This window comes from Giraffa tippelskirchi, chromosome 8, assembly GCF_054371585.1.
Source record: "Giraffa tippelskirchi isolate mGirTip1 chromosome 8, T2T-mGirTip1v1.2.pri, whole genome shotgun sequence".
Lineage (NCBI taxonomy): Eukaryota > Metazoa > Chordata > Mammalia > Artiodactyla > Giraffidae > Giraffa > Giraffa tippelskirchi.
In genome coordinates this window covers 91148490-91175780 of record NC_137282.1, presented here as the reverse complement: position 1 = coordinate 91175780, position 27291 = coordinate 91148490, and the positions used below count along the sequence as shown (strand labels likewise).

The 27291-nt window shown below is 37.2% G+C and overlaps 1 protein-coding gene across 1 annotated transcript in view; it reads left to right on the top strand.

The window, feature by feature from the left end:
- The window catches only part of LOC145516220 (uncharacterized), a 282964-nt gene that overhangs the window by 146710 nt on the left and 108963 nt on the right, over window positions 1–27291 (top strand). Inside the window, exon 3 of the mRNA XM_081517335.1 lies at window positions 22828–22961. Coding sequence (XP_081373461.1) covers window positions 22828–22961 — 134 coding nt within the window. The remainder of the gene's footprint in view (window positions 1–22827; window positions 22962–27291) is intronic.

Here is a 27291-nt window from a genome sequence, read left to right as displayed (position 1 = left end):
CTTTGTTTCTTGATGAGTCTGGCTAATGGCTTGTCAATTTTGTTTATCCTCTCGAAAAACCAGCTTTTAGTTTTGTTGATTTTTGCTATGGTCTCTTTTGTTTCTTTTGCATTTCTTTCTGCCCTAATTTTTAAGATTTCTTTCCTTCTACTAACCCCGGGATTCTTCATTTCCTCCTTCTCTAGTTTCTTTAGGTGTAGAGTTAGGTTAGAGCTCTTGAGCTCTTAGTACAATGTTGTAAGCTTTCAACCAATATGAACACACTAGCAGTCAGGTCTCCCATTGCATTGCCCAATCCAGCTTTCCTCTCCCTCTATCATGCTGAGAACCTGGGAGTCAACACAATGATAAATGTATGCCTTAATCTCCATAGCTCCTATACATCATTTCCTGGGCTGTGGATTATCACAATCTATATTTCATGATTACAGCTCACATTCTTTCAGAATACTTCAGCAGCTTTCACTGTGCAGGGTTGCATTTTTTTCCCCAATGCTGAACATGACTAGCAAAGAGATTTAAGAGAACTACTCAATGAAATCTCAACACAAACTGTTCATGTTTGCAATGCTAAGATCCCCAAAACGCTGAGCTCCATCATTTAGAGACTTCCAAGTAAATTCAAAGTAGCTAATTTCCATCTTATCCCTTAAGAAGACCAAGCTCCCAGTCCCCACACCCCATCCTATATCACACACATACAGTTGTAAATGTTGGTTTAAAAAAAAAATACCACCGTTGGCTCAGCATTTCTTTTTTTTTTTTTTTTTTTTTATTTTATTTTTTTTTTTATTTATTTTATTAAATTTATGTATTTTAATTAGAGGCTAATTACAATATTGTAGTGGGTTTTGCCTTAAATTTATTATTTTTTTTTCTTTATCAATTTTTTTTTTTATTTTTTTATTTATAAATTTATTTATTTTAGTTGGGGGCCAATCACTTCACAACATTGCAATAGTTTTTGCCATACATTGACATGGCTCAGCATTTCTAAGGTGAGATGGGCTTTCTGAGGGTCTTCACTATTTCAGTTTGTCTGTAGGTGAAATAGAGGATTGGATTTGTAAAATGGAATGAGATTATGATGCAGTAACCTTATTCCAAATGTTAATTTATGGGTTTCATAAGATCTACTGTGCTTTGGTGCTTAGAATATTTATTTTCCAGTAGCTCAATGGCTCAATTTCCATAGCAGTGCCACTCGAAGAAAATTGAGTAGTTATCAGAATGAGAATTTTTGTTCCATGGTATGTATCTAGTGATACTCACATAAATTTCATAAATCAGATAAATTTCACCCTACCCCAGTCAGAGCACTGTAATTTAAACACACACACACACACACACGCAGAGTGCAATTGTGAAATAAAACCAAGAATGTCTTTATTAGCATCCCAAGTCTTTCTCTAATAAAAGAATACATATTTGTTAGCAACCTAGAACTTTGTACATAAATACATTACAATTGTAAATGTGAAATAAATTCCAACACATTTATTAATGTTTTTTAAGGAAAGGACTTAATAATCATAATAAGAACAAACTATAGTGAAAGATACACTGGATTGGAAGTCTAGTGTTGAGAGCTTAAGTTAACCCCATTACTGCTCCATGGTGAAATTAGATTGTTATAAGATTATTTGGACCGCAGTTATGATTAGCAGCAGATCTTGGTTTGACTGGACTGTCCTAATTTTAAAACTGAAAGTCCTGCATCTGAGGAAGCCTTGCTGGCAATCTGCTATAGTTGGCCACCCTATAAAGGGAGAGAACTTTGAGAGATTTAGCTTGGGGAGTGGAAGCGGAATGATTTAAGCAGTGATGGACTGCAATACTGGAAACGTTCAGGTCATTGTGGATTTCTGGAAGACTTGAGGTATCTTGAAGAGGAGGTCCTGCCTAAGAGTATTGCTGGACTAAAGGCTGTACAACATCTATAAATCTGGAACTGGACTCTCCTGAATCCTAGCTCATTTAAAACCACAGCAGAAGATGTTGTTGTTCAGTCGTTCAGTCCTGTCTGATTCTTTGCCACCCAGGGACTGCAGCATGCCAGGCTTCCCTGTCCTTCACTATGTCACAGAATTCACTCAAACTCATGTCCATTGAGTCAATGGTACCATCCAGCCATCTCATCCTCTGTTGTCCTCTTCTCCTCCTGCCCTCAATCTTTCCCAGCATCAGGGTCTTTTCCAATGAGTCAGCTCTTCACATCAAGTGGCCAAAGTATTGGAGCTTCAACATCTGTCCTTGCAATGAATATTCAGGGTTGATTTCCTTTCAGATTGACTGGTTTGATCTCTTTGCAGTCCGAGGGACTCTCAAGACCTCTCCAGCACCACAGTTCAAAAGCATCAATTCTCAGTGCCCGGCTTCTTTATGGTCCAATTCTGACATCTGTACATGACTACTGGAAAAACCGTAGCTTCAACTATACAGAACTTTGTTGGCAAAGTGATGTTAGCTTGTAAAAACATACATATCTGCTAGCTCAGACCTTTCTGCCTTTAGGGTTACACAATTGCTCATCCCTTTCTATGCCTCATATGCTACCTTTGCCTCTTCTGTTTCAACCAAACCTGATCTTGGCTGAAAGGACAGGGAAGCCTGGCGTGCTGCAGTCCATGGGGTCACAAAGTGTTGGAAACGACTGAGCGACTGAACAACAACAAACCTGATCTTGACCTATTTCTGTCTTTGATCTTCTCCCTTTTGCTCTTCAGTCAGCCAATGTTAACTTCCCCTACGTGCATAACAGCTGACCTGATCACAGTTAACTTAGTTTTCCACACTTATCTTAGTCTTAGCAGCACCAGCAGCAGCAACAGCATGTCCAACTCTTTGTGACTACATGGACTGTAGCCTGCCAGGCTTCTCTGTCCATGGAATTCTCCAGGCAAGAATACTAGAGTGGGTAGCCATTCTCTTCTCCAGGGGGTCTTCCTGACTCAGGGACTGAACTTATGTCTCCTGCATTGCAGGTGGATTCTTTACCACCTGAGTTACCAGGGAAATCCACACTTAGACACTGTTTCCATGTCTGCCTTTGGGATTAATCCTCTATCATGGCTTCTGATTATTGTATCTGACATTTGCTTTGAGAATTTTCTCTGAACTTCCCCTGGTGGCTCAGTGGTAAAGAATCCTCCTGTCACTGCTGGAGACACGGGTTTGATCCCTGGATTGGGAAGATCCCCTGGAGAAAGGAAATGGCAACCCACTCCAGTATTCTTGCCTGGAAAATCCCATGGACAGAGGAGACTTGCAGGCGATAGTCGATGGGGTCTTGAAAGAGTTGGATAGGACCAAGCAACTAAACAGCAACAACAACAAATGTGGAAGATGGAAACTGTCTCACTTATATGTTTAAGCAGCAAACACACTTATTGAAAAGGAGGAAAGGAGGTCAAGGAATCATTTTCCTTTTTGCATCATTGTTTTCTTTGGAAGCTAAATTGTATGTTTTATTGGAATACAGTTGCTTTACAAATGTGGAAGATGGAAACTGCCTCACTTATATGTTTAAGCAGCAAACACACTTATTGAAAAGGAGGAAAGGAGGTCAAGGAATCATTTTCCTTTTTGCATCATTGTTTTCTTTGGAAGCTAAATTGTATGTTTTATTGGAATACAGTTGCTTTACAATGTTGTGTTAGTTTCTCCTCTACATCAAAGTGAATCAGTTATGCCTATACTTTATCCACTCACTCCAGTATTCTTGTCTGGAGAATTGTATGGACAGAGGAGCCTGGTGGGCTACAGTCCATGCCTCGCAAAGAGTTGGCCACAACTTAGCATGTTCCTTCCTATTTAGTTCACCACAAATCATTGAGTAGAGTTCCTTGTACTATATAGTAAGTTCTCATTAGTTATCTGTTTTATACAGAAAAGTGTGTATCTGTCAATCACTTTAACTGGCTTTGTCCTCATTAGGTTTTGTTTCCTGACTATGAAAAAAATCCTTCCCTATGTCGTACACAATGCCATATATCAATTCAATTCACAATGTCTTGGTTATTTTAATTATTATGGTGGCCTTGATGAGCCTTTGAATTTATATGTTAGGAAGGCTACAAGAGTCATCTTTTTCTTTTAATTTATTTCTTAGACTACTTTTATTCCACAAAGATCTCTCAGTGCCTATTACTTGCTATACTCTTGAGGGTCAGAAGGACTTCTGAAAAGGCTAGCGAAAACAAGGTGAGTCTGAGCCATTCCAAGGCCATAGTATAGAACTATTGCCTAGTAGTACTAAAAATATACAACCAAGGACATAGAAGATTGTTACATCATGAAAAACACTGTTTTCAGGATTTTTGTCATATTTGTAAGCTTTTCATACTTTTTAACTTGTGATTTCTTTCATACTCTTATTACATACTAGATCTTATACATAATTTTTGAACTGGCAAATTATTTTTCTATTTTTTAAACAGTGCCCTCCATATTATACAAACTTCAGGCACCACAATTCTTAGATCTGTTTGTGCTCATTAAGGAAAAATCAGCAAGTACTACCTACTTCTGAGTTCAAGACTTTCTGTGCTAAAAAAAGAAAAAAAAAAACTGTATTTGAAATATCCTTTCATTTCTACCACAGACACTACTAATTACACAAAAATTCTGATTTGTTGGAAATTAAAAATATATTTAGACACAAGCAATTAGAAGGATTCATCATACTTTCATGGCATATGAAATAGATATTTGTGTGGATTGAAAAGAAAATCCTTGTTAGCTTCTCAAGTATTTCTGACTAACTGTTGGTGTAGCTTTACTTGGGAGCGAGCTTTCTTGTGGTCATGAAAATTTTTTTGTAGTTTCACCCATTCTTCTAGTGGTAGTTTAAAGAGATTGGTGAAACCAAATGGAAAAGGAGATAAAAGAGAGAGGTTTTAGCTTGTTTCCAACACTGCAATTTTATTGAGTTATAAACCATGTGCTCTATGAATACTTCCTATGATCTCTTACTTAATGTTTTGTGACAGATTTAATACAGCAAAATTAGACATGCTGCCACAGTCTTTCTGACAGCTACCTGATTTCCATGCACTAATACCACTGGCTTCTTGCCCAGTACAAATACACTTGAAAAGAAGGTCAAGGAACACACCAAAAGCAACCAGGGAGCATAAAAATAAGTAGTACATTCCAGCATGCAAACACTAAATGCTTCTGAAGAAACTTTAGACACTTCTCAGCGCTGACTGTTTTGGAAGGAAGGAAAAATAACTGTGTACCTGTTTCAGGTATTTAAAGACTGCCTGACATAAGGTAAATCATCCAAAATAATCTTAAATTTAAAATAATATTGCATAACTTTTTAAACTTCATATCCAGATAGAGTCTTTATGATAAATTCAGATGAAATGGTTTTGTAATAAACCCATTGCTTTCTTCATAAAGTTGGAAAGGTGCATAAAGAAGAAATGTTATTGCTGTGCTCGTGCTCAGTCACGTCTCACTCTTTGCAACCCTATGGACTATAACCCACTGGGCTTCTCTGTCCATGGATTTCCCAGGCAAGAATACTGGAATGGGTTGCCATTTTCTTCTCCAGGGCATCTTCCCAACCCAGGGATCAAACCCAAGTCTTTTGCATCTCCTGAAAACTGGCACTCAAATTGTTTACTACTGCACCACCTGGGAAGCTCAAAGAAGTATATGAAGCAACGTTCTTTTTATTTGCATCAAAATAGTTCAATCATTTTGCAGGTTATACTAGATAATTCTTGGGCAATAATTACTCAAGAAGACAAACAGTAGATTTAAAAACATTGCTTTCTCTTTGGTTCACAATCTTAGTGATAATTGTGTCTATAAAATTTAGTAAATGCCAAGTGCAAATACAGCATCAGCAGCTTAGGATCTAGTAGGGAAAAGTACATATAAAGTAAAGATTAGGAAAAAAAGTCGAATTCTTGACAATTTATCCATTACCACCATTGTTAAAAAATCCCAATGCCATATTTTCAGGCAAAAAATTGGAGGAAAGAGGAAAATGAAATGATCCTATAAAACTCTATCATTCAGAAAGTAAAAGTGAAAATCTCTCAGTTGTGTCCGTCTCTTTGCAACCTCATGGACTATATAGTCCATGGAATTCTCCAGGCCAGAATGCTGGAGTGAGTAGCCTTTCCCTTCTCCAGGGGATCCTCCAAACCCAGGGATCAAACCCAGGTCTCCTGCATTAGGGTAGGATTCTTTACCAGCTGAGCCACAAGGGAAGCCTCTATCATTCAGAGAGTTATGGCTACTATTAGTACTTCTCCTTTATGTCCACTCAAGTAAATCCTTACATTTTGGATTTGCCTATACTCTCATTACTGAGTAATATTCTATATTCATGCCATGTATCTCTTCCCTATTTGTATATTCATTGCTAGCTTTAAATACAATTTTTGTTCTGATTTTTTGCGTCACTTTGCCTTTCAACAAACCATTTTTGAGCCATTGATTCATTTTAGTGAATTAGGAAAATAATGCATCATAATAATAAATTAAAAGGAACAATTTTAATAAAATTTGTATAACAACAAATGACAGGAAATATCAGCATATTTTAAATATTTTGATATATTATTATTCATTTAATTACATGTTAGCCAAGATGAACTTAACTGCAGTTTTGAAACAGAAACACAGTCTTTAGGAACATAACAATCATTTTAATGTAACATGATTGGAGGGGGGCAATCATAATAAAACATCACACATGTCAGATTAGAAAAATTAAAAGTCAGCAATAACATTTATCACTGAAATTATGAAAAAGGGGAAATTTTATATATTTGGTGAAAATATAAATTGATACTGCCCTTCTAGAAAATAGTTTGTCAGTTTCTAGGGAACCTGTGTTGTGCATGAGCTATTTACCTAGAAATTCTACTGTATTTGTACTTTTTCTAAATTATTACACAAAAGTACAAGAAGACATATATTAAGATGTTTTCTGTGGTGCTGATTGTCATTGTGGAAAAAAAATAAACAACTCATTTATTGAGAGATGATGAAGTATCCCTAAATCTTGTCAATAAAAATGTAGAATGACTTTTAATTCAGATACTTGGAATTATCAGATATGAAGTTAAAATAACTATATTAGTATCCATAAAGAAATACATGCCAAAGAGGAAAATATTACCAGGGATCTGGAGTCTATACAAGAAAAGTGTAAGAGGGAAATTCTAGATATTTGAAGAAAAACCAATATCTAAAACTAAGAACTCAGTGGATGGTGTAACAGCAAACTAGATAGACCAGACAAGAGGCTTCGTAAACAGAAAGACAGGTCAGCTGAAATCATACAGGATCAATCTACAGAGGAAAAAAAAATGATGAAAATGTACAAAAAGGGCACAAAATATGTGTGAAGTCAGGAGAAAAATATAGTAATGTCTGTATAATTGAAGTCTCAGAAAGAGAAAAAAGAGAGAGAGAGAATGGGGCAGAAAATTCCAGGAATGATATGAAGTGACATATTCAAGAAGTTCTGTAGCCACAAGGTAGGAAACATGAAAAGAATACTACACTGAGGCACACTTTTGCAAACTGCTGACCACCAAATTATAAGAGAAAATTTAAAGGTAGACAAAGGAAAAAAAAAAAAGACACATTAACTTCAAGTGATTACAAGACTGACAACTGGTTTCACAACAGAAATCACAGGAGCCAGAATACAATAGGGCTTCCCTGGTGGCTCAGACAGTTAAGAATCTGCCTCTAGTGTGAGAGACCCAGTTTCAATCCCTAGACCAAGAAGATCCCCTGAAGAAGATAGTGGCTACCCACTGCAGTATTCTTCCTGGAGAACTCCATAGAGGAGCCTGTCAAGCTACAGTCCATAGGGTCACAAAGAGTTGGACACAACTGAGTGGCTAACACACACACACACACACACACACACACACACACACACACACACACACACACACACACACACACACACACAGAATACAGTGGAATGGCATTCTAAGGCGCTGAAAGACAGAAAGAAGAAAGAAAGGAAGGGAGAAAAAGGAAGGAAGAAAGAAATAAAAGGGAAAAGCTGCCTATACACGATTTTAAATCCAGTGAAAATATACCTCAGAAAGTAAAGTGAAGTAAAGATGTCTGAGGAAAAAAATGATATAATATCAAGAGAACCACAATTTAAAAACTAGTAAAGGAAGTTCATCAGATAGAAGGAAAATGGTCAGAGATGTGGGCACAGATATTCAGAAAATACAGTAAAGAACATTTTAAAAGTAGAAAATACATATTCATCTTTTAAAGTTATATAGAACAGTAAACAAAATTGATATCTTGGATAATAAAACACATCTCAACCAATATCAAATGATTAAAAATTCTGTGACGTATCTTCTCTGATGATAGAGGGGTTAAGCTAGAAATAAAAATCCAAACAGTTCAAAATGCCCAAATGTTAAGAAATTAAGCAATACAATTATGAGTTACTTATAGGACAAAGAAGAAAATAGAATTTTATAAAATATTTTGGGCTGGATGGTAAGGAAAATATCACGTATAGAGTTTTAGGCAATGCAGGTAAAATGGGGTCTAGATAGAGTTATGTAGCATTAAATCAAATTATAAAAAAGAAATATTGAATGAACATCAATCATATGAGGACATATATGAAGAATTTTATATATAAAAGAAAAGAAAGGGACAACAGAGGATGAGATGGTTGGTTGGCATCACTGACTCAATGGACATGAGTTTGAGCAAACTCTGGGAGATAGTGAAAGATGGGGCAACCTGGTGTGCTGCAGTCCATGGGGTCACAAAGAGTTGGACATGACTGAGCAACTGAACAACAGGAAATGAAGAATTTAGGGGCATAAAATCACTTTGTTCTAGAGAAATTAGAAATTAATAGATAATTAAGTTAAACAAAATAAGTAGAAAACAAACATAATACTGAAAATCAACAAAGACAAATACGTGTTCCTTGAAAAGACTAAAAATTCTGACAACTTTTTTGTTTTTTTTTTACTGACGTATAGCTGATTTACAATGTCATGTTAGTTTCAGGTATACAACACAACAATTCAGTTACATATTCTTTTTCAGATCTTTCCCCCTTGTTTTGTTGTTGATCAATCACCCAGTCAACTCTTGGCAACCCCATGGACTGCAGCACTCTGGACCTCCGTGTCCCCCTCCCAGAGTTTGCTCAAACTCATGCTCATTGAATTGGAGATTCCATCTAACCGTCTCATCCTCTGTCATCTCCTTCTCCTCCTGCCTTCAATCTCTCCCAGCATCAGGGTCTTTTCCAATGAGTCAGTTTTTTGCATCAGGTGGCCAAAGTATTGGAGCTTCAGTTTCAGCATCAGTCCTTCCAATGAATATTCAGGACTGATTTCCTTTAGGATGGACTGGTTTGATTTTTTTTTTTTCAGCCCGAGGGACTCTCAAGAGTCTTCTCCAACATCAGAGTTCAAAAGCGTCAATTCTTCGGCGCTCAGCTTTCTTAATGGACCAACTCTCACATTCATACATGAACACTGGAAAAACCATAGCTTTGTCTAGATGGACCTTTGTTGGCAAAGTAATGTCTGCTTTTTAATATGCTGTCTTGGTTTGTCATAGCTTTTCTTCCAGGGAGCAAACATCTTTTAATTTCATGGCTGCAGTCACCATCTGTAGTGATTTTGGAGCCCAAGAAAATAAAGTCTGTCATTGTTTCCATTGTTTTCCCAGCTATTTGCCATAAAGTGATGGGACCAGATGCCATGATCTTCGTTTTCTGAATGTTGAATTTTAAGCCAGCTTTTTCTCTCTCCTCTTTCACTTTCATCAAGATGGTCTAGTTCCTCTTTGCTTTCTCCCATAAGGGTGGTGTCATCTGCATATCAGAGGTTATGGGTATTTCTCCTGGCAATCTTGATTCCAACGTGTGCTTCATCGAGTCTGGCATTTTGCATGATGTACTCTGCATGTAAGTTAAATAAGCTGGTTGACAATATACAGCCTTGACGTACTCCTTTCCCAATTTGGAACCAGTCTGTTGTTCCATGTCCAGTTCTAACTGTTGCTTCTTGACCTGCATACAGATTACTCAGGAGGCAGTTAAGGTGGTCTAGTATTCTGATCTCTTTAAGAATTTTCCACAGTTTTTTTTTTTTTGAATGTTCCATGAATTATTTTTTTATTTTTTTATTTTTATTTTTTTACCTTTCTTTTTTTTTTTTTTTTATAAATTTATTTATTTTAGTTGGGGGCTAATTACTTTACAATATTGTAATAGTTTTTCCCATACATTGACATGAATCAGCCATGGGTTTACATGTGTTCCCCTTCCTGGACCCCCCACCCACCTCCCTCCCCATCCCATCCTTCTGGATCATCCCATTGCCCCGGCCCTGAGCCCCTGTCACATGCATCGAACATGGAATGGTGTTCTGTTTCACATATGATAATATACATGTTTCAATGCTATTCTCCCAGAACGTCCCACCCTCACCTTCTCCCTCAGAGTCCATAAAATTGTTCCATGCATCTGTGTCTCTTATTCTGTCTCGCATATAGGGTTATCGTTACCATCTTTCAAATTCCATATATATGCATTAGTATACTGTATTGTTGTTTTTCTTTCTGGCTTACTTCACTCTGTATAATGAGCTCCAGTTTCATCCATCTCAGTAGAACTGATTCAAATGTATTTTTTTTGATGGCTGAGTAATATTCCATTGTGTATATGTACCACAGCTTCCTTATCCATTCGTCTGCTGATGGACATCTAGGTTGCTTCCATGTCCTGGCTATTGTAAACAGTGCTGCGATGAACATTGGGGTACACGCGTCCACAGTTTTTTGATCCACACAGTCAGAGGCTTTGGCGTAGTCAATGAAGCAGAAGTAGATGTTTTTCTGGAACTCTCTTGTTTTCTCTATGATTCAGCAGATATTGGCAATTTGATCTCAGGTTCCTCTGCCTTTTCTAAATCCAGCTTGAACAGCTGGAAGTTCTTGGTGCATGTACTGTTGAAGCCTCTTTTGGAAAATTTGATCATTATGGGAAGACCATAGCCTTTTCTATATGGACCTTTGTCAGCAGGATGATGTGTCTGCTTTTCAACACACTGTCTAGGTTTGTCACAGCGTTCTTGCCAAATAGATTTTTAGAAAATATTGAGTATACTTTCCTGTGCTGTATAGTAGGTCCTTGTTGGTTATCTATTTTATATATTTGATGATGTTATTCAGTTTGTGATGGCAACCCACTCCAGTACTCTTGCCTGAAAAATCCCATGGATGGAGGAGCCCGGTAGGCTGCAGTCCATGGGGTGCAGAGTTGGACACGACTGAGCAACTTCACTTTCACTTTTGATTTTCATGCATTGGAGAAGGAAACGGCAACCCACTCCAGTGTTCTTGCCTGGAGAGTCCCAGGGACGGTGGAGCCTGGTAGGCTGCTGTCTATGGGGTCGTCGGACATGACTGAAGCGACTTAGCAGCAGCAGCATTCATTTTGTGAAATCATGTCCAGCTCTTTGCAACCCCATGGACTGCAGCATGCCAGACTTCTCTTTCCCTTACCATCTCCCAGAGTTTATCCAAGTTTATGTCCATTGTGTCATTGATGCCATCCAACTATCTCATCCTCTATCACCCTCTTCTCCTTCTGCCTTCAGTCTTTTCCAGCATCAGGGTCTTCTCTAATGAGTCGACTGTTTGCCTAGCATCAGTCCTACCAATGAGTATTCAAGGTTGAGTTCCTTTAAGATTGACGGGATTGATCTCCTTTCTGTCCAAGGGACTATCAGGAGTCTTCTCCGGCACCGCAGTTCAAAAGCATCAATTCTTCAGCGCTCTGACTTCTTTCTGGCTCACAAATGTGCGTGACTACTGGAAAGACCATAGCCTTGACTATACAGTCCTTTGCGGGCAAACTGATGTCATTGCTTTTTTTTTTTTTTTTATCTATTTTTTTACTTTACAATATTGTATTGGTTTTGCCATACATTGAGATGAATCCACCATGGGTGTACATGTGTTCCCCTTCCAGAACCCCCCTTCCATCTCCCTCCCCATCCCATCCTTCTGGGTCATCCCAGTGCACCAGCCAGATGTCCCTCAGCAAACGAATGGATAAGGAAGCTGTGGTACATATACACAATGGAATATTACTCAGCCATTAAAAAGAATACATTCGAATCAGTTCTAATGAGGTGAATGAAACTGGAGCCTGTTATACAGAGTGAAGTAAACAAGAAAGAAAAACACCAATACAGTATACTAACACATATATATGGAATTTAGTAAATCGATAAAGATAACCCTGTATGCGAGACAGCAAAAGAGACACAGATGTATAGAACAGTATGTTGTCATTGCTTTTCAACACACTATTTAACACATTTGTCATAGCTTTCCTGCCAGGAAGCGATCATCTTCTAATTTCATGGCTGCAGTCGATATCTGCAGTGATTTTAGAGCCCAGGAAGAAGAAATTTTAAAGCCTTCACCATTTTCTCTTCTATTTGCCATGAAGTGATGGGGCTGATTGCCATGATCTTAGGTTGTTTTTTTTTAATATTTAGTTTTAAGCCAGCTTTTTCACTCTCTTCCTTCACCCTCATCAAGAATTTCTTTAGTCTCTCTTCATTTTCTGCCATTAGAATGGTATCACCCCCATCTGAGATTGTTAATATTTCTCCCAGAAATCTTGATTCCAGCTTGTAACTCATCCAGACTGACATTTCGCATGATGTGCTCTGTATATAAGTTAAAAAAAAACAGGGTTACTATAAACAGCCTTGTTGTATTCCTTTCTCAGTCCTGAACCATTAAGTTGTTACATACAAATTTCTAATTGTTACATACAAATTTCTAACTGTTGCTTCTTGATCAGCATGCAGGTTTCTCAGGAGACAGGTAAGATGATCTGGAATTCTCATCTCTTTAAGAGCTTTCCACAGTTTGTTATGATCCACACAGTCTAAGGCTTTAATGTAGTCAATAAAGCAAAGGCAGATGTTTTTCTGGAATTCTTTTGCTTTCTCTATTATCCAGTGAATGTTGGCAATTTAATCTCTGATTCTTCTGCCTTTTCTCATCCCAGCTTGGACATCTGGAAGTTCTTGGTTCACACAGTGCTGAAGCCTAGCATGTAGGATTTTGAGCATGACCTTACTAGCATGGGAGGTGAGCTACAGTCAGCTCCAGGTCTTGTTTTTGTTGACTGTATACAGCTTCTCCATTACAAAGAATGCTATCAATCTGATTTCTATATTTACCATTTGGTGATGTCCATGTGTAAAGTTGTCTCTTGTGTTGTTGAAAAAGAGTGTTTGCTATGACCAGTGTGTTCTCTTGACAAAACTCTGTTAGCCTTTGCCCTGCTTCATTTTGTACTCCAAAGTCAAACTTGCATGTTACTCCAGGTATCTCTTCACTTCCTACTTTTGCATTCTAGTCCCCTATGATGAAAAGGACATCTTTTTTGCGTGTTAGTTCTGGAAGATTCGACTTAAGTTTCTTTGGCATTTGTGATTGGGGCATAGACTTGGATTGCTGTGATATTGAATGGTCTGCCTTGGAAACAAGCAGAGATCATTCTGTCATTTTTGAGATTGCACTCAAGTACTGCATTTTGGATTCTCTTGTTGATTATGAGATTCTTCTAAGGGATTCTTTCCAACAGTAGTAGATAATAATGGTCACCTGAATTAAATTAATCCACTCTCGTCCATTTTAGTTCAGTGATTCCTAAGATGTTGGTGTTTACTCTTGCCATCCCCTGCTTAATCACATCCAATTTACCTTGATTCTTGGACCTAACATTCCAGATTCCTATGCAATACTGTTCTTTACAGCATCAGATTTTACTTTCATCACCAGACACATCCACGACTGAGTGTCATTTCCGCTTTGGCCCAGCCGGTTCATTCTTTCTGAAGCTAATGGTAGTTGCCCTCCGCTCTTCCCAGTAGCATATTGGACACCTTCTGACCTGGAAGGCTCATCTTTTGGTGTCATATCTTTTTGCCTTTTTATACAGTTCATGGGGTTCTCACGGCAAGTATACTGGGGTGTTTGCCATTCCCTCCTCCAGTGAATCACATTTTGTCAGAACTCTCCACTATGACCCATCCGTCTTGAGTGGCCTGCATGGCATGGCTCATAGCTTCGTTGAGTTATGCAAGCTCCTTTACCACACCAAGGCAGTGATCCATGAAGGGGATTTTATATATAGTAGTGTGTATATGTTAATCCCAAATTCCTAATCGATCCTTCCCTCCTCTTCCCCTTCAGTAACCATAAGTTTGTTTTCTATATCCCTGAGTCTATTTGTGTTTTGTAAATAAGTTCATTTATATATTTTTTTGGATTCTACATACAAATGATATCATATATTTGTCTTTGTCTTGCTTACTTCACTTAGTATGATAATCTTGAGGTCCATCCATGTTGCTGCAAATGGCATTACCTGATTTTCAATATTTTATGGCTGAGTAATATTTTATTGTATATATGCACTACATCTTTATCCATTCATCTGTCAAAGAACATTTAGGTTGCTTCCATATTTTTACTATTGTAAATAGTGCTACCTTGAATATTAGGGTGTATTTATCTTTTCAAATGATAGTTTTCTCTAGATATCCTGATAAACTTCTGATAGAACTGATCAAACGTCACCATCTCCCCCACAGCACACACAGATCGCTAAAGTCAGGAAGCAAACAGTGGCTGTCACCACACATTCTCCAGATAATAAATAGCAGGTCAAAGAACAGGTGTGGCGAAAAACTTTGAAAATTTAGATGAAATGAAAAAGTCCTGGATAAACAACACCTTAGAATAAGTAACACACTCACAAAATAGAAAATCCAAACAACACAATATAATTACAAAAATTGAGAATTTATCATAGAGGAAACTCCAGGCCTGGTTTAGCTCCCAGGCGAATTCTTGGAATTTTGTAGTGAAAATATAACACCAATCTAGTCAAACATTTTTTCCCAGAAGATATACAGGATGAAATAAAATATAAAAACTTTTCCAGATAATAGACAAAGAGTAAACACTTTCCAACTAGTTTTATGAGTCTGGTTCAACCTTGATACCAGTATGTAAAAGAGGAGAAAAGTTTAGGTCAATCACTCTTTATGACTGTAGATGCAAATTATAAAAATACTAACATATTATATTAAGCAATATATTAAAAAGAGCATAAAGAAATAAAGTGGAATTTATTCTAGAAATCCAAGTATGGCTTTATATTCAAAATTTATCAATTTATTTCAACAAATTAACATAAAATAAGAAAAAACATATGAATAATTCAATAGATGCAGAAAAAGCATTTGATAAAAATCAACACCCATTCATGATAAAAAGTCTATGCAATTTATGAATATAAGAAATGACCTAATCATATCAGGTAGTATGCATATGAAGTGTTACTCACTCAGTCGTGTCTGACTCTTTGAGCCTCCAAGGACTGTAGCCTGCCAGGCTCCTCTGGCTGTGGAATTCTCCAGGCAAGACCACTGGAGTGGGTAGCAATTCCCTTCTCCAGGGAATCTTTCCGACCCAGGTATCAAACTCAGGTCTCCTGCATTGCAGGCAGATGCTTTACCATCTGAGTCACCAGGGAAGCAGATTTAGTATGTAGCAGATGTCATGTTTAATAAAAGAACAAAAGACTTCCCCTAATATTTGGGTACAAGGCAAGGGAGAGACTTCTAGTCAGCCATGCCGTTAAAGTCCTCGCTAGTGCAAGAGGAAAGGAAAAATTAATACCATATATAGTGAGGAAAAGAAAGATATGAAACTATCATTATATGCAGTTAACATGACTGTGTACCTAAAAATGCAAAACAATCTACAGGCATGTTCTGTAGTCAGTAATCTACAGATAAGATCTTTAGAATAAATGAAATTTCATTCAAATTTTCAGCTGGTTGTCTTAGTGCAAATTGATAAGGTAAGTCTAAAACTTACATATAAATTGAGGGCTACAAAGTTAACAGTACCTTGAAGGAAAACAAAGTAGCAGATATTAAGACATTGTCTAACAGATATTAATAGTGATTCTAAACTCAGAAATTAAGACAACATGAAATTGGTGTCAAGGAAAGCACATCTATAAAACAGAATAAAGTCTAGAAACAGACACATTATTCTGACATATTATTAAGTGATATATGGCAATTGCATTTCTCTAGTGCCAGAAGGGAATGATGAACTTTTCAATAAATGTTGCTTTTGATATCAGATGAGAAAATCTGGATTCTTACTTCACACACCATACACACACACACACACACACACACACCACACAAATTCCAAGATGATTAAAACCTAAAAGAATAAATCCTCCAAAAGTTTAAATAGTAGAATAACTTCATCACTTTATAGATAGCAAATAGAACAGAAAACTTTAATTTAAAAGAGAGACCAATTATTAAACTTCATTTAAAAATCAAGACCATCTTTTTATCCAAAGGCACCACAAAAACAAGCTACAGAGTAGGAGAAAACATGTGTAAAACTTATATTTAATAAAGGCCCTGAATATAGAATATATAAAGAATTTTTTAAATCAGTAGATACACTAAAGAACCTCATCGTCTACCTTATTTGGGCAAATGACTTGAATAAGCACTTAATAAACATGGGTTTTCAAATAACCAATAAACAGGGGACTTCCCTACTGGTCCAGTGGTTAAGACCTCACTTTCCAATGCAGGGAGTGTGGGTTCGATTCCTGCTTGGGGAGCTAAGATCCAATATGCCTTATGGCCAAAAAACCAAAACAAAAAAACAGAAGCAATATTTTAACAGATTCAATAAAGACATTAAAAATGGTCCACATTAAAAAAAAAACTTAAAAAAGCAAACAAACAAATAACTAATAAACATATTGATACAATAGAATACTATATAGCAATAGAAATGTATGAAATATCATTACACAAAGCAATATGGATTAATCTCACAAACACGATTTAAAGCAATAGAAACAAGCAGCAAAAGGTACATGCTACATAATTGCAATTATATAAAGTTCAAAACAAAACTAATCTGAAGTGATAGAAATCATTACACTACTTATCCCTGGGGAGATAATATTGTTAATGTTTGTGTCCTTTGTGGGTGGTTTCTCTGGTGACTTTATTTTTTACAAATTCATCAAACTGTTTATGTATTTTTCTCTATAATATGTGTGTTTTCTCTATAATATATGTATCTTTCTCTAAATATGCATAAATACCTTATTTCAAACTGCTTAGAAAACAGGGCAGAAAGATGAGGTGTCTGGAAATAAAAGTACAACTTTAAGACTAAATTTTGAAGAAGGAGAATTAGCTCATATTCAGAGAATTGAAAAAACAAAAGATGTAGCAGATAGAAAGGATGTTGAAGTCAAAGGGCGAGAAACATGGTGGCTGAATCATTTTAAAGAACGGATCTGTGGAAGAATCACTGAAAGAAGAAAAAAAAATTAGAAGGTTCAGTTCTGAAACAAACTGGTAAATATACAATAGCATCTTCAAATTCTTAGGTAGGATGATTATTTTTTAATGTACTCCCTATAACCTAGTAGAGTGTGTTATGTGCTATGACTGTGCAATTTTTAATTACCAGTAGGGCAGTTTTGTTTGAAAGACCTGTATGGAGCCAACTGGGGGAGGAAGGCAACTCCTAACCACATCTCCCACATTCCTGGACCTTGACCTCCAACTTTAACATTTAAGCTACTTCTGTTCTAGACAGATATATCTATTACTGTGGGCAAGATTCCCATAGAAGAAATGGAGTAGCCCTCATAGTCAACAAAAGAGTCTGAAATGCAGTACTTGGGTGCAGTCTCAAAAATGACAGAATGATCTCTGCTTGTTTCCAAAGCAAACCATTCAGTATCAAAGTAATCCAAGTCTATGCCCCAACCACTAATGCCAAAGAAACTGAATGGTTCTATTAAGACCTACAAGACCTTCTAGAACTAACACCCACAAAAGTTGTCCTTTTCATCATAGGGGACTGGAATGCAAAAGTAGAATGTCAAGAAATACCTGGAGTAACAGGCAAGTTTGGCTTCGGAGTATAAAATGAAGCAGGGCAAAGGCTAAAAGAGTTTTGCCAAGAGAATGCACTGGTCATGCCAAACACCCTATTCCAACAATACAAGAGACAATTCTACACATGGACATCACCAGATGGTAAATACCGAAATTAGATTGATTATATTCTTTGCAGCCAAAGATGGAGAAGCTCTATATAGTCAGCAAAAACAAGACCGGGAGCTGACTGTAGCTCAGATCATGAACTCCTTCTTGCAAAATTCAGACTTAAGTTGAGGAAAGTAGGGAAAACCACTAGGCCATTCAGGTATGACCTAAGTCAAATCCCTTAATGAGTATACAGTGGAAGTGACAAATAGATTCAAGGATTAGACCTGATAGACAGAGTGCCTGAAGAACTATGGACAGAGATTAATAACATTGTATAGGAGACGTTGATCAAAACCATCCCTAAGAAGAAGAAACACAAAAAGGCAAAATGTTTGTCTGAGGAGGCCTTACAAACAGCAGAGAAAAGAAGAGAAGTGAAAGGCAAAGGAGAAAAGGAAAGATGTTCCCATCTGAATGCAGAGTTCCGAGGAGTAGCAAGGAGAGATAAGAAAGCCTTCCTCAGTGATCAATGCAAAGAAATAGAGGGAAACAATAGAATAGGAAAGACTAGAAATCCCTTCAAGAAAATTGGAGACACCAAGGGAACATTTCATGCAAAGATGGGCACAATAAAGGACAGAAATGGTATGGACCTAACAGAAGCAGAAGATATAAAGAAGAGGTGGCAAGAATACACAGAAGAACTATACAAAAAAGATCTTAATGACCCAGATAACATTGATGGTGTGATCACTCACCTAGAGCCACACATCCTGGAGTGCAAAGTCAAGTGGCCTTAGGAAGCGTCACTATGACCAAAGCTAGTGGAGGTGATGGAATTCCAGCTGAGCTGTTTCAAATTCTAAAAGGTGATGCTGTGGAAGTGCTGCACTCAATATGCCATCAAGGTTGGAAAACTCAGCAGTGGCCACAGGACTGGAAAAGGTCAGTTTTCATTCCAATCCCAAAGAAAGGCAATGCCAAAGAATGTTCAAACTGCACAACTACACTCATCTCACATGCTAGCAAAGTAATGCTCAAAATTCTCTAAATTAGGCTTCAATGGTACATGAACCAAGAACTTCCAGATGTTCAAGCTGGATTTATAAAAGACAGAGGAACCAGAGATTAAATTGTAACGTCTGCTGGATCATGATAAAAGCAAGAAAATTCCAGAAAACCATGTATTTCTGCTTCACTGACTATGCTAAAACCTTTGACTGTGTGGATCACAACAAACTGTGGACAATTCTTAAAGAGATGGGAATACCAGCTCACTTTACCTGCCTCCTGAGAAATTTGCATGCAGGTCAAGAAGCAACTGTTAGAGCCAAGTATGGACAAATGGACTGGTTCCAAATTGGGTAAGGAATATGTCAAGGCTGTGTATTGTCACCTTGCTTATTTAACATATATGCAGAGTACATCATGTGAAATGCCAGGCTGGATGAAGCACAAGCTGGAATCAAGATTGCAGGGAGAAATATCCATAACCTCCGATATGCAGATGACACCCCCCTTATGGCAGGAAACGAAGAAGAACTAAAGAGCCTCTTGATGAAAATGAAAGAGGAGAGTGAAAAAGCTGTCTTAAAACTCAACATTCAAAAAACGAAGATCATGGCATCTAGTCCCATCGCTTCATGACAGATAGCTGGGGAAGCAATGGAAACAGTGACAGACTTTATTTTCTTGAGCTCCAAAATCACTGCAGATAGTGACTGCAGCTATGAAATTAAAGGACGTTTGCTACTTGGAAGAAAAGCTATGAGAAACCAAGACAGTGTTTTGAAAAGGAAAGACATTACCAACAAAAGTCCATCTAGTCAAAGCTGTGGTTTTTCCATTAGTCATGTATGGATGTGAGAGTTCCACCATAAGAAAACCTGAGCGCTGAAAAATTGATTGTTTTGAACTGTGGTGTTGGAGAAGACTCTTGAGAGTCCTATGAACGGTAAGAAGATCAAATCAGTCAGTCTTAAAGGAAATCGACCCTGAATATTCATTGGAAGGACTGATGCTGACTGAGGCTCCAATACTTTGGCCACTTCATGAGAAGAACTGATGCATTGGATAAGACCCTGGTGCTGGGAAAGACTGATGGCAGGAGGAGAAGGGGATGACAGAGGATGAGATGGTTGGATGGCATCAGTGACTCAATGGACATGAGTTTGAGCAAGCTCAGGGAGTTGGTGATGGACAGGAAGCCTGATGTGCTGCAATCCATGGGGTTGCAAAGTCAGACACGACTGAGGGACTGAGCTGAACTGAACTGAACTCTAGAGGGAGGAGCAAGATTCAAGAGACTAAAGAAAATGGAAGACTTGCATCACTTTAGTTTTTTGTCCGCTGAGTAATCAGTTTTACATTGTGGATCATCCTTTTTTATTTTTCAGTAATCTAATATACTTTTCATTGTACCAGATTTAGATAATATGATTTACAAAGAAAAAGTATCAACGTTAAATTCCTATGAATTCATTCTATATTATGAATGAGCAATCACCATATTTTGTATGTAGGTACAATGACAATGCTGTGAGGTGAAGAAAATGGATAATGGATACACAGTTAACCTCATATAACCTCTTTTCCCGTAATTCCTTAAGCAGTTAAACTTGAACTCATTAACTGTGTGTGTATATTCAACCATTGAGTTTAGTCAACTGCTTGATTATTCTGGTGGGAGTTTTATTAATTGGTTGTGTAGATGTCACTCAACCATTTCTTCCTCACCATCTATTGTTTGACTATAAGTTCATTTCTCCATATTTGCCAAGGCACCACAGCCATTATCCTTTCAAATGGGAGGAATTTGTATCAGTGTTTTAGGTTGATTCAATTTTTTTGAGTGTTATTTTTAACTAATAAATGTTTACTCCCTTTTGTGTTATGTTCACCTTCTAATTTGCTCTCAATCACTAAGTTTATATAGTCATTATAAAAATACAGAAGTAGGTAAAATAAGAAATGATGTTTCTCTTATCTTTATTCCCTTAAATCCTTCAGAAATAATAATTACATCCAGCCTAAACTTTTTTTTTTTTTTTTTTGGTTAGGAAATTTTCTGACAAAAGCTAACCCTCAATATGAAAATAAGTGCAAAATTTAAAGTCCAACTTAAAACAATCTTAGGTCATCCATTTTATTATTACACATGTTAAGAAGTGGTAATCTGACCTTCAGATCTGATGCTTTTATTTGTAGATAAGTAATCAAGAATGAGAACTGGGAATGTGGATGGTTTGAGAAAGAATGAAAAATTGCAACCAAAAATAATGTTAGCATTCATAGATTTTTGTTGAAATGCTTCACAGGCCCAGAATTTTCATATTTCCCTCAAACAATGCTTCTCTATCTGTATCTTCTAAACTTCAACGGAACATCTATCTTGATTGATGACTTCCTCAGACAGCTCCTCTATAAATCTTAAACTTTGCATTTCTTTTTCACTTGCCTGTAAGCTCCTTTAGGCAAAGACTGCATTATTATTCATTTTTATCTGTGCAGCTTAGCATTATGTCTGGCACTTGGAAAGAGTTGGATTAATAAATCCAGTCCTTGTTAAAAAAAAAAGTAGGAGAGATATCTTTAGATTCGATTGAAAATAATTTTGAGCTGTATATAGGAGGGAGATAATTAAATCACTGCTTTCGAGATGCTAAGTGGCTGTTCATGCTCTCACTTGTTCCTTCAACAAACATCCTCAGATGTTTATATGTGTAAAAGACTTGCCAAGCAGCAAAGCAGACCCTAGAAAAGAGATTTGAGTTAACTTAATCTAAATAACTATTATTAAAAGTGATCAAACTATATTGCACATTCAGTGTTCTTTGAACATGCCAGAATTCCTGTGTCTGAATTATGGGAGTAGTATTTTTAGATTAATTTTCAGTTTAAACTCAATTTTCTATTTGTACTCTCTATGGATGAAACATGTCAGAGCACATTAGAGCAACTACTCAGATGTGACCTTTACACCAGACTTCTTGCCGTCTCAATCACATTTTGGATATTAAAAATATGTATACTATTTTCTCATTCATTTACTTTATTCACTTTGACATCAAAATTTGGAAAGAAGGCATGTATTTGCAAGTAGCTTTAATAAAATTATTGGTTTGCTCAAAAGATGTGTGAATATTGTTTACCTCTAGTGTTCCAAATCCTAATGAAAATGCCCTACACGCTTGTCATATTTTGTATTTATTAATGCAGTAAATGGGCTCCAAAGTAATTGTACAAAAGTGTGAAGTGACACATTAGTAACTTGGCATGTCTTTTTGACATAGACTTAATTGTTTGAAAAGTTAAATATTCAGCCACTCACCCCAAAAGTAAGCTCTGTACTATTTTTTACACTAAACTGATATCATTTTAACTCAGATTCAATTGATTGTAAAGCTTTAGAGAATAAAAGAGATCATTCTATAAACTTAAAGAACAAATTATAATTAGTTATTAATTTTCATTCAATTCATTGAATAGTTGTTGAGAAAATCCTTCAGTAGAATTTCAACAAGCCATATGGCAGAGAGGGAGAAATATAAGTAAAGGCAGGAAAACACTGAGAATATTTGAGGGCAGCGTGTGGTCTATGTGTTGGATGCTATGGACAGGAGGTAGAAGGTGGTTTGGGTTAAATTATACAGAGCCTGTAACTAATAAGAGTTTGTCTTCATTTCTTAAGCAATTTCAAACCATGGAAAAATTCTTATCTAGAGGAGTGACACCTTTAGAGACGTTAAGACAATTCATCTGCAAACAGTGTCGAAGCCAGGCCACTGGTGTTGGAGAAACTGGGGTAAAGAAGATCTCAAAGAGGTAATTATAACACAATTCAATACATTTCATTCAATTTCTATTGGATTTGTGCCTAATTGTATTTCTGGTGAACCATAGTAATATGCTTCTCCTAAAAACACAAGTATTTCAGATTTGTGTTAAAGTCAAATCTACTTAGCTTCTATTATATTCACATATAATATCTCATTAAATCCCTAAAAGAGGTTTTGCTGATGAGAAAACTGAAAATTAGAAAAGATAACTTTTTCAAGAACAGACAGATAATAAGCCCTGAATGCTTAGAGCAGAAGAGAGTGAAATTAAATCAGCAGTTTCAGGGAAAATAATCCAAGGAAAATATACCGCATAGGTCAGAGGTAAGACCACAAATAAACAGGCCACTGCAATCATTTCTGTTTGTTAATGACAGACATGAATTAACATGTATCTGCTGGTCTTAAGAGTGTTGAGCTAAACCTTCTAGTCTCGAGGTAGTAAAGAAATATAACAATAAATTCCATACATTTCAACCACTTTATTTTCTAGGTGTTTGTTGCTATTGTTCTGTGTTTATTTGCCTATTTAATTTGTGGCAAAGGGAGAAAGACGCCTATAAAGAATCTATTATCTAAGTTGCTGACTGGCCTATAGCTTATTTCAAGTTACCTTTAGTCAGGAATAACATTGTGTTGTTCTCTCTGCCCTTTTACAACATTCAGGAATACACACATACTATTTCTCTCTAACATATAAATGCTCTCTGTTAGAGTCATACTTTTAAAATGGTTTCCATAAATTTAAACAATGAATCCAAGTGAAATATTAGGAAGTTAGATATTCCAGCCATGCTGAGAAGTTTTGTATTACACCACTGAAAGTCACTATTTATCAATTAAACTTTAAGGTTTAAGAACAGAAGAATGGATTCTGAATTAATGACCCTTCTAAATCAAACAGGTAAAACTTAAACACTTTGCCATTTATTGCATAGGAGAATTTTTTTCACCAGGCCTACTACATGTTTTGATCAACTAAACCTGCACATTTTTCTTACCTTGGGTTAAATCACAGTTCTGCTTTGCTTTCAACAAGCTTGCTTATTTATAAATCAGAACTAATCCAGGGAAAATGATGACATAAATAAATGTCAATGGGAAGGAGCTAATTGGGTATGCCACAAGTGTAGGACTAGTACTCTGAAAGTCATAGCACTTTGGAATATGAAAGATGGAGTCAATGTAAAATTTATACTTTAGTCCTCTTATCTGCCCCGCCCCCCAATCACATTTCTTGTGCAAGGGTGCCTATTGGCCAAAGGAAAGTTTAGTGAATCAGGCCTTAAATTACTGCACCTAGTAATTGTTGACATATGTGTACTTTACAGTGCTAATTTATCTCACCATGAACCCAGTGTTTACGAACACACAAAAGCAGATTTATAGGATGTGAGATTAAGAACATTTAAGTTCTTTATTTTTAGATTTTTACGTTAGATATATTTAAACATGCAAAATACATTCGAAAATGACCAAATCTGCCCACCTGAGGTACAGTGAACTGTAAAGTTCTGGAGGAATTGAGAAAGAAAATCATTTCACTTAAAGGACATTATACCATATGTTTGAAATACTAAGATGATTTGAAGATCTTAGATCTAAGGTCATGTTAACAGATAAGATCTTGAGGGATCACAGGATTAAGTTATGTTTTGAATAATGAGGCCATCTCACATTTACTGAGCCCTCCTGCTCTGCCTGGCACTGTGCTAAGCCTTTAACATAGATTATCTCATTTAGTCATCATAACAACCATGTGAACTGGGCACTGTTAATATTCCAGTAGAACAGATGAAGCACTCCAAGACAGAAAAGCTAACTGACTTTCCCAGTGTCATATAGTTAATAGTGGGTAATCCAGAAATCAGCCCCACGTAGTCTGTATCGAGAGGCCAACCGTAGCCGCCACCCTCCATTGTAAGAATCAGGTCTGCTTCTTGCAGTGAATGTACAATGGCTTTTCTTCAGTTGGTATTTCTTGGAAAACAGAAACTTATTTCCACATATGTAAATGCACTTTGAGACAGGATAAAATGGAAGTTAACTAGATTAAATGATAAAACAGATGAAACTCACATGAGCAAAGATCACTGAAAAAAATGTGTTAACTTGTCACAAGGCCTATTCTTCTTTCAGTTTTCTGCTTCTCTTCCTTTGGGCTTCCAAAGTGGTGCAGTGGTAAAGAATCTGCCTGCCAAAGCAGGAGGTGCAGGAGACCAGGGTTCGATCCCTGAGTCAGGTAGACACCCTGGAGGAGGAAATGGCAACCTGCTCCTGTATTCTTACTTGGAAAATCCCATGGACAGAGGTGACTCAGTTCAGTTTGGTTGCTCAGTCACATCCGACTCTTTGCGACCCCATGGACTGCAGCACGCCAGGCTTCCCTGTCCATCACCAACTCCAGGAGCTTGCTCAAACTCACATCCATTGATTCAGTGATTCCATCCAACTATCTCATCCTCTGTTGTCCCCTTCTCCTCCTGCCTTCAATCTTTTCCAGCATCAGGGTCTTTTCCAGTGAGTCAGTTCTTCACATCAGGTGGCCAAAGTATTGGAACTTCAGCTTCAGCATCAGTCCTTCAAATGATTATTCAGGATTTCCTTTAGGATTGACTGGTTAGATCCCCTCACAGTCCAAGGGACTCTTAAAAGTCCTGTCCAACACCACAAATCAAAAGCATCAGTTCTTCAACACTCAGCTTTCTTTATAGTCCAACTCTCACATCCATACATGACTACTGGAAAAACCACAGTTTTGACTAGATGGACCTTTGTCGGCAAAGTAATGTTCCTGCTTTTTAATATGCTGTCTAGGTTTGTCATAGCTTTTTTTCCAAGGAGCAAGCGTCTTTTAATTTCATAGCTGCAGTCACTATCTACAGTGATTTTGGAGCCTGAGAAAATAAACTCTATCACTGTTTCCATTGCTGCCTCAGCTATTTGCCATGAAGTGATGGGACCAGATGCCATGATCTTCGGTTTTTGAATGCTGAGTTTTAAAACAGCTTTTCCACTCTCCTCTATCACTTTCATTGAGAGGCTCTTTAATTCCTCTTCTCTTTCTTCCATAAGGGTGGTGTCATCCGCATATCTGAGGTTAATAATATTTCTCCCTGCAATCTTGATTCTGGCTTGTGCTTCATCCAGCCTGGCATTTCACATGATGTACTCTGCATATAAGTTAAGTAAGCAAGGTGACAATATACAGCTTTGACATATTCCTTTCCCAATTTGGAACCAGTCCATTGTTTCATGTCCAGTTCTAACCATTGCTTCTTGACCTGTGTACAGATTTCTCAGGAGGCAGTTAAGGTGACCTTTCCATCTCTCTAAAAATTGTCCACAGTTTGTTGTGATCCACACAGTCAAAGATTTTAGTAGAGTCAGTGAAGCAGAAGTAGATGATTTTCTGGAATTCTCTTGCTTTTTCTAGGATCCAGCAGTCGTTGGCAATTTAATCTCTGGTTCCTCTGCCTTTTCTAAATTCAGCTGGAACATCTGGAAGTTCCTAGTTCACGTACTGTTGAAGCCTAATTTAGAGAATTTTGAGCATTACTTTACTAGCATGTGAGATGAGTGCAGTTGCACAGTAGTTTGAACATTCCGTGGCATTGCCTTTCTTTGGGATTGGAATGAAAACTGACCTTTTCCAGTCCTGTGGCCACTGCTGAGTTTTCCAACCTTGATGGCATATTGAGTGCAGCACTTCCACAGCATCATCTTTTAGGATTTGAAATAGCTCAGCTGGAATTCCATCACCTCCACTAGCTTTGGTCATAGTGATACTTCCTAAAGCCACTTGACTTTGCGCTCCAGGATGTGTGGCTCTAGGTGAGTGATCACACCATCATAGTTATCTGGGTCACTAAGATCTTTTTTGTATAGTTCTTCTGTGTATTCTTGCCACCTCTTCTTTCTATCTTCTGCTTCTGTTAGGTCCATACCATTTCTGTCCTTTATTGTGCCCATCTTTGCATGAAATATTCCCTTGGTGTCTCTAATTTTCTTGAAGAGATCTCTAGTCTTTCCTATTCTATTGTTTTCCTCTATTTCCTTGCGTTGATCACTGAGGAAGGCTTTCTTATCTCTCCTTGCTACTCTTTGGAACTCTACATTCAGATAGATATATCTTTCCTTTTCTCCTTTGCCTTTCACTTCTCTTCTTTTCTTAGCTATTTGTAAGGCCTCCTCAGACAACGATTTCACCTTTTTGCCTTTCTTCTTCTTAGAGATCGTTTTGATCAATGTGTCCTGTACAATGTTACAAAATGCCATCATAGTTCTTCAGGCACTCTGTCTATCAGATCTGATCC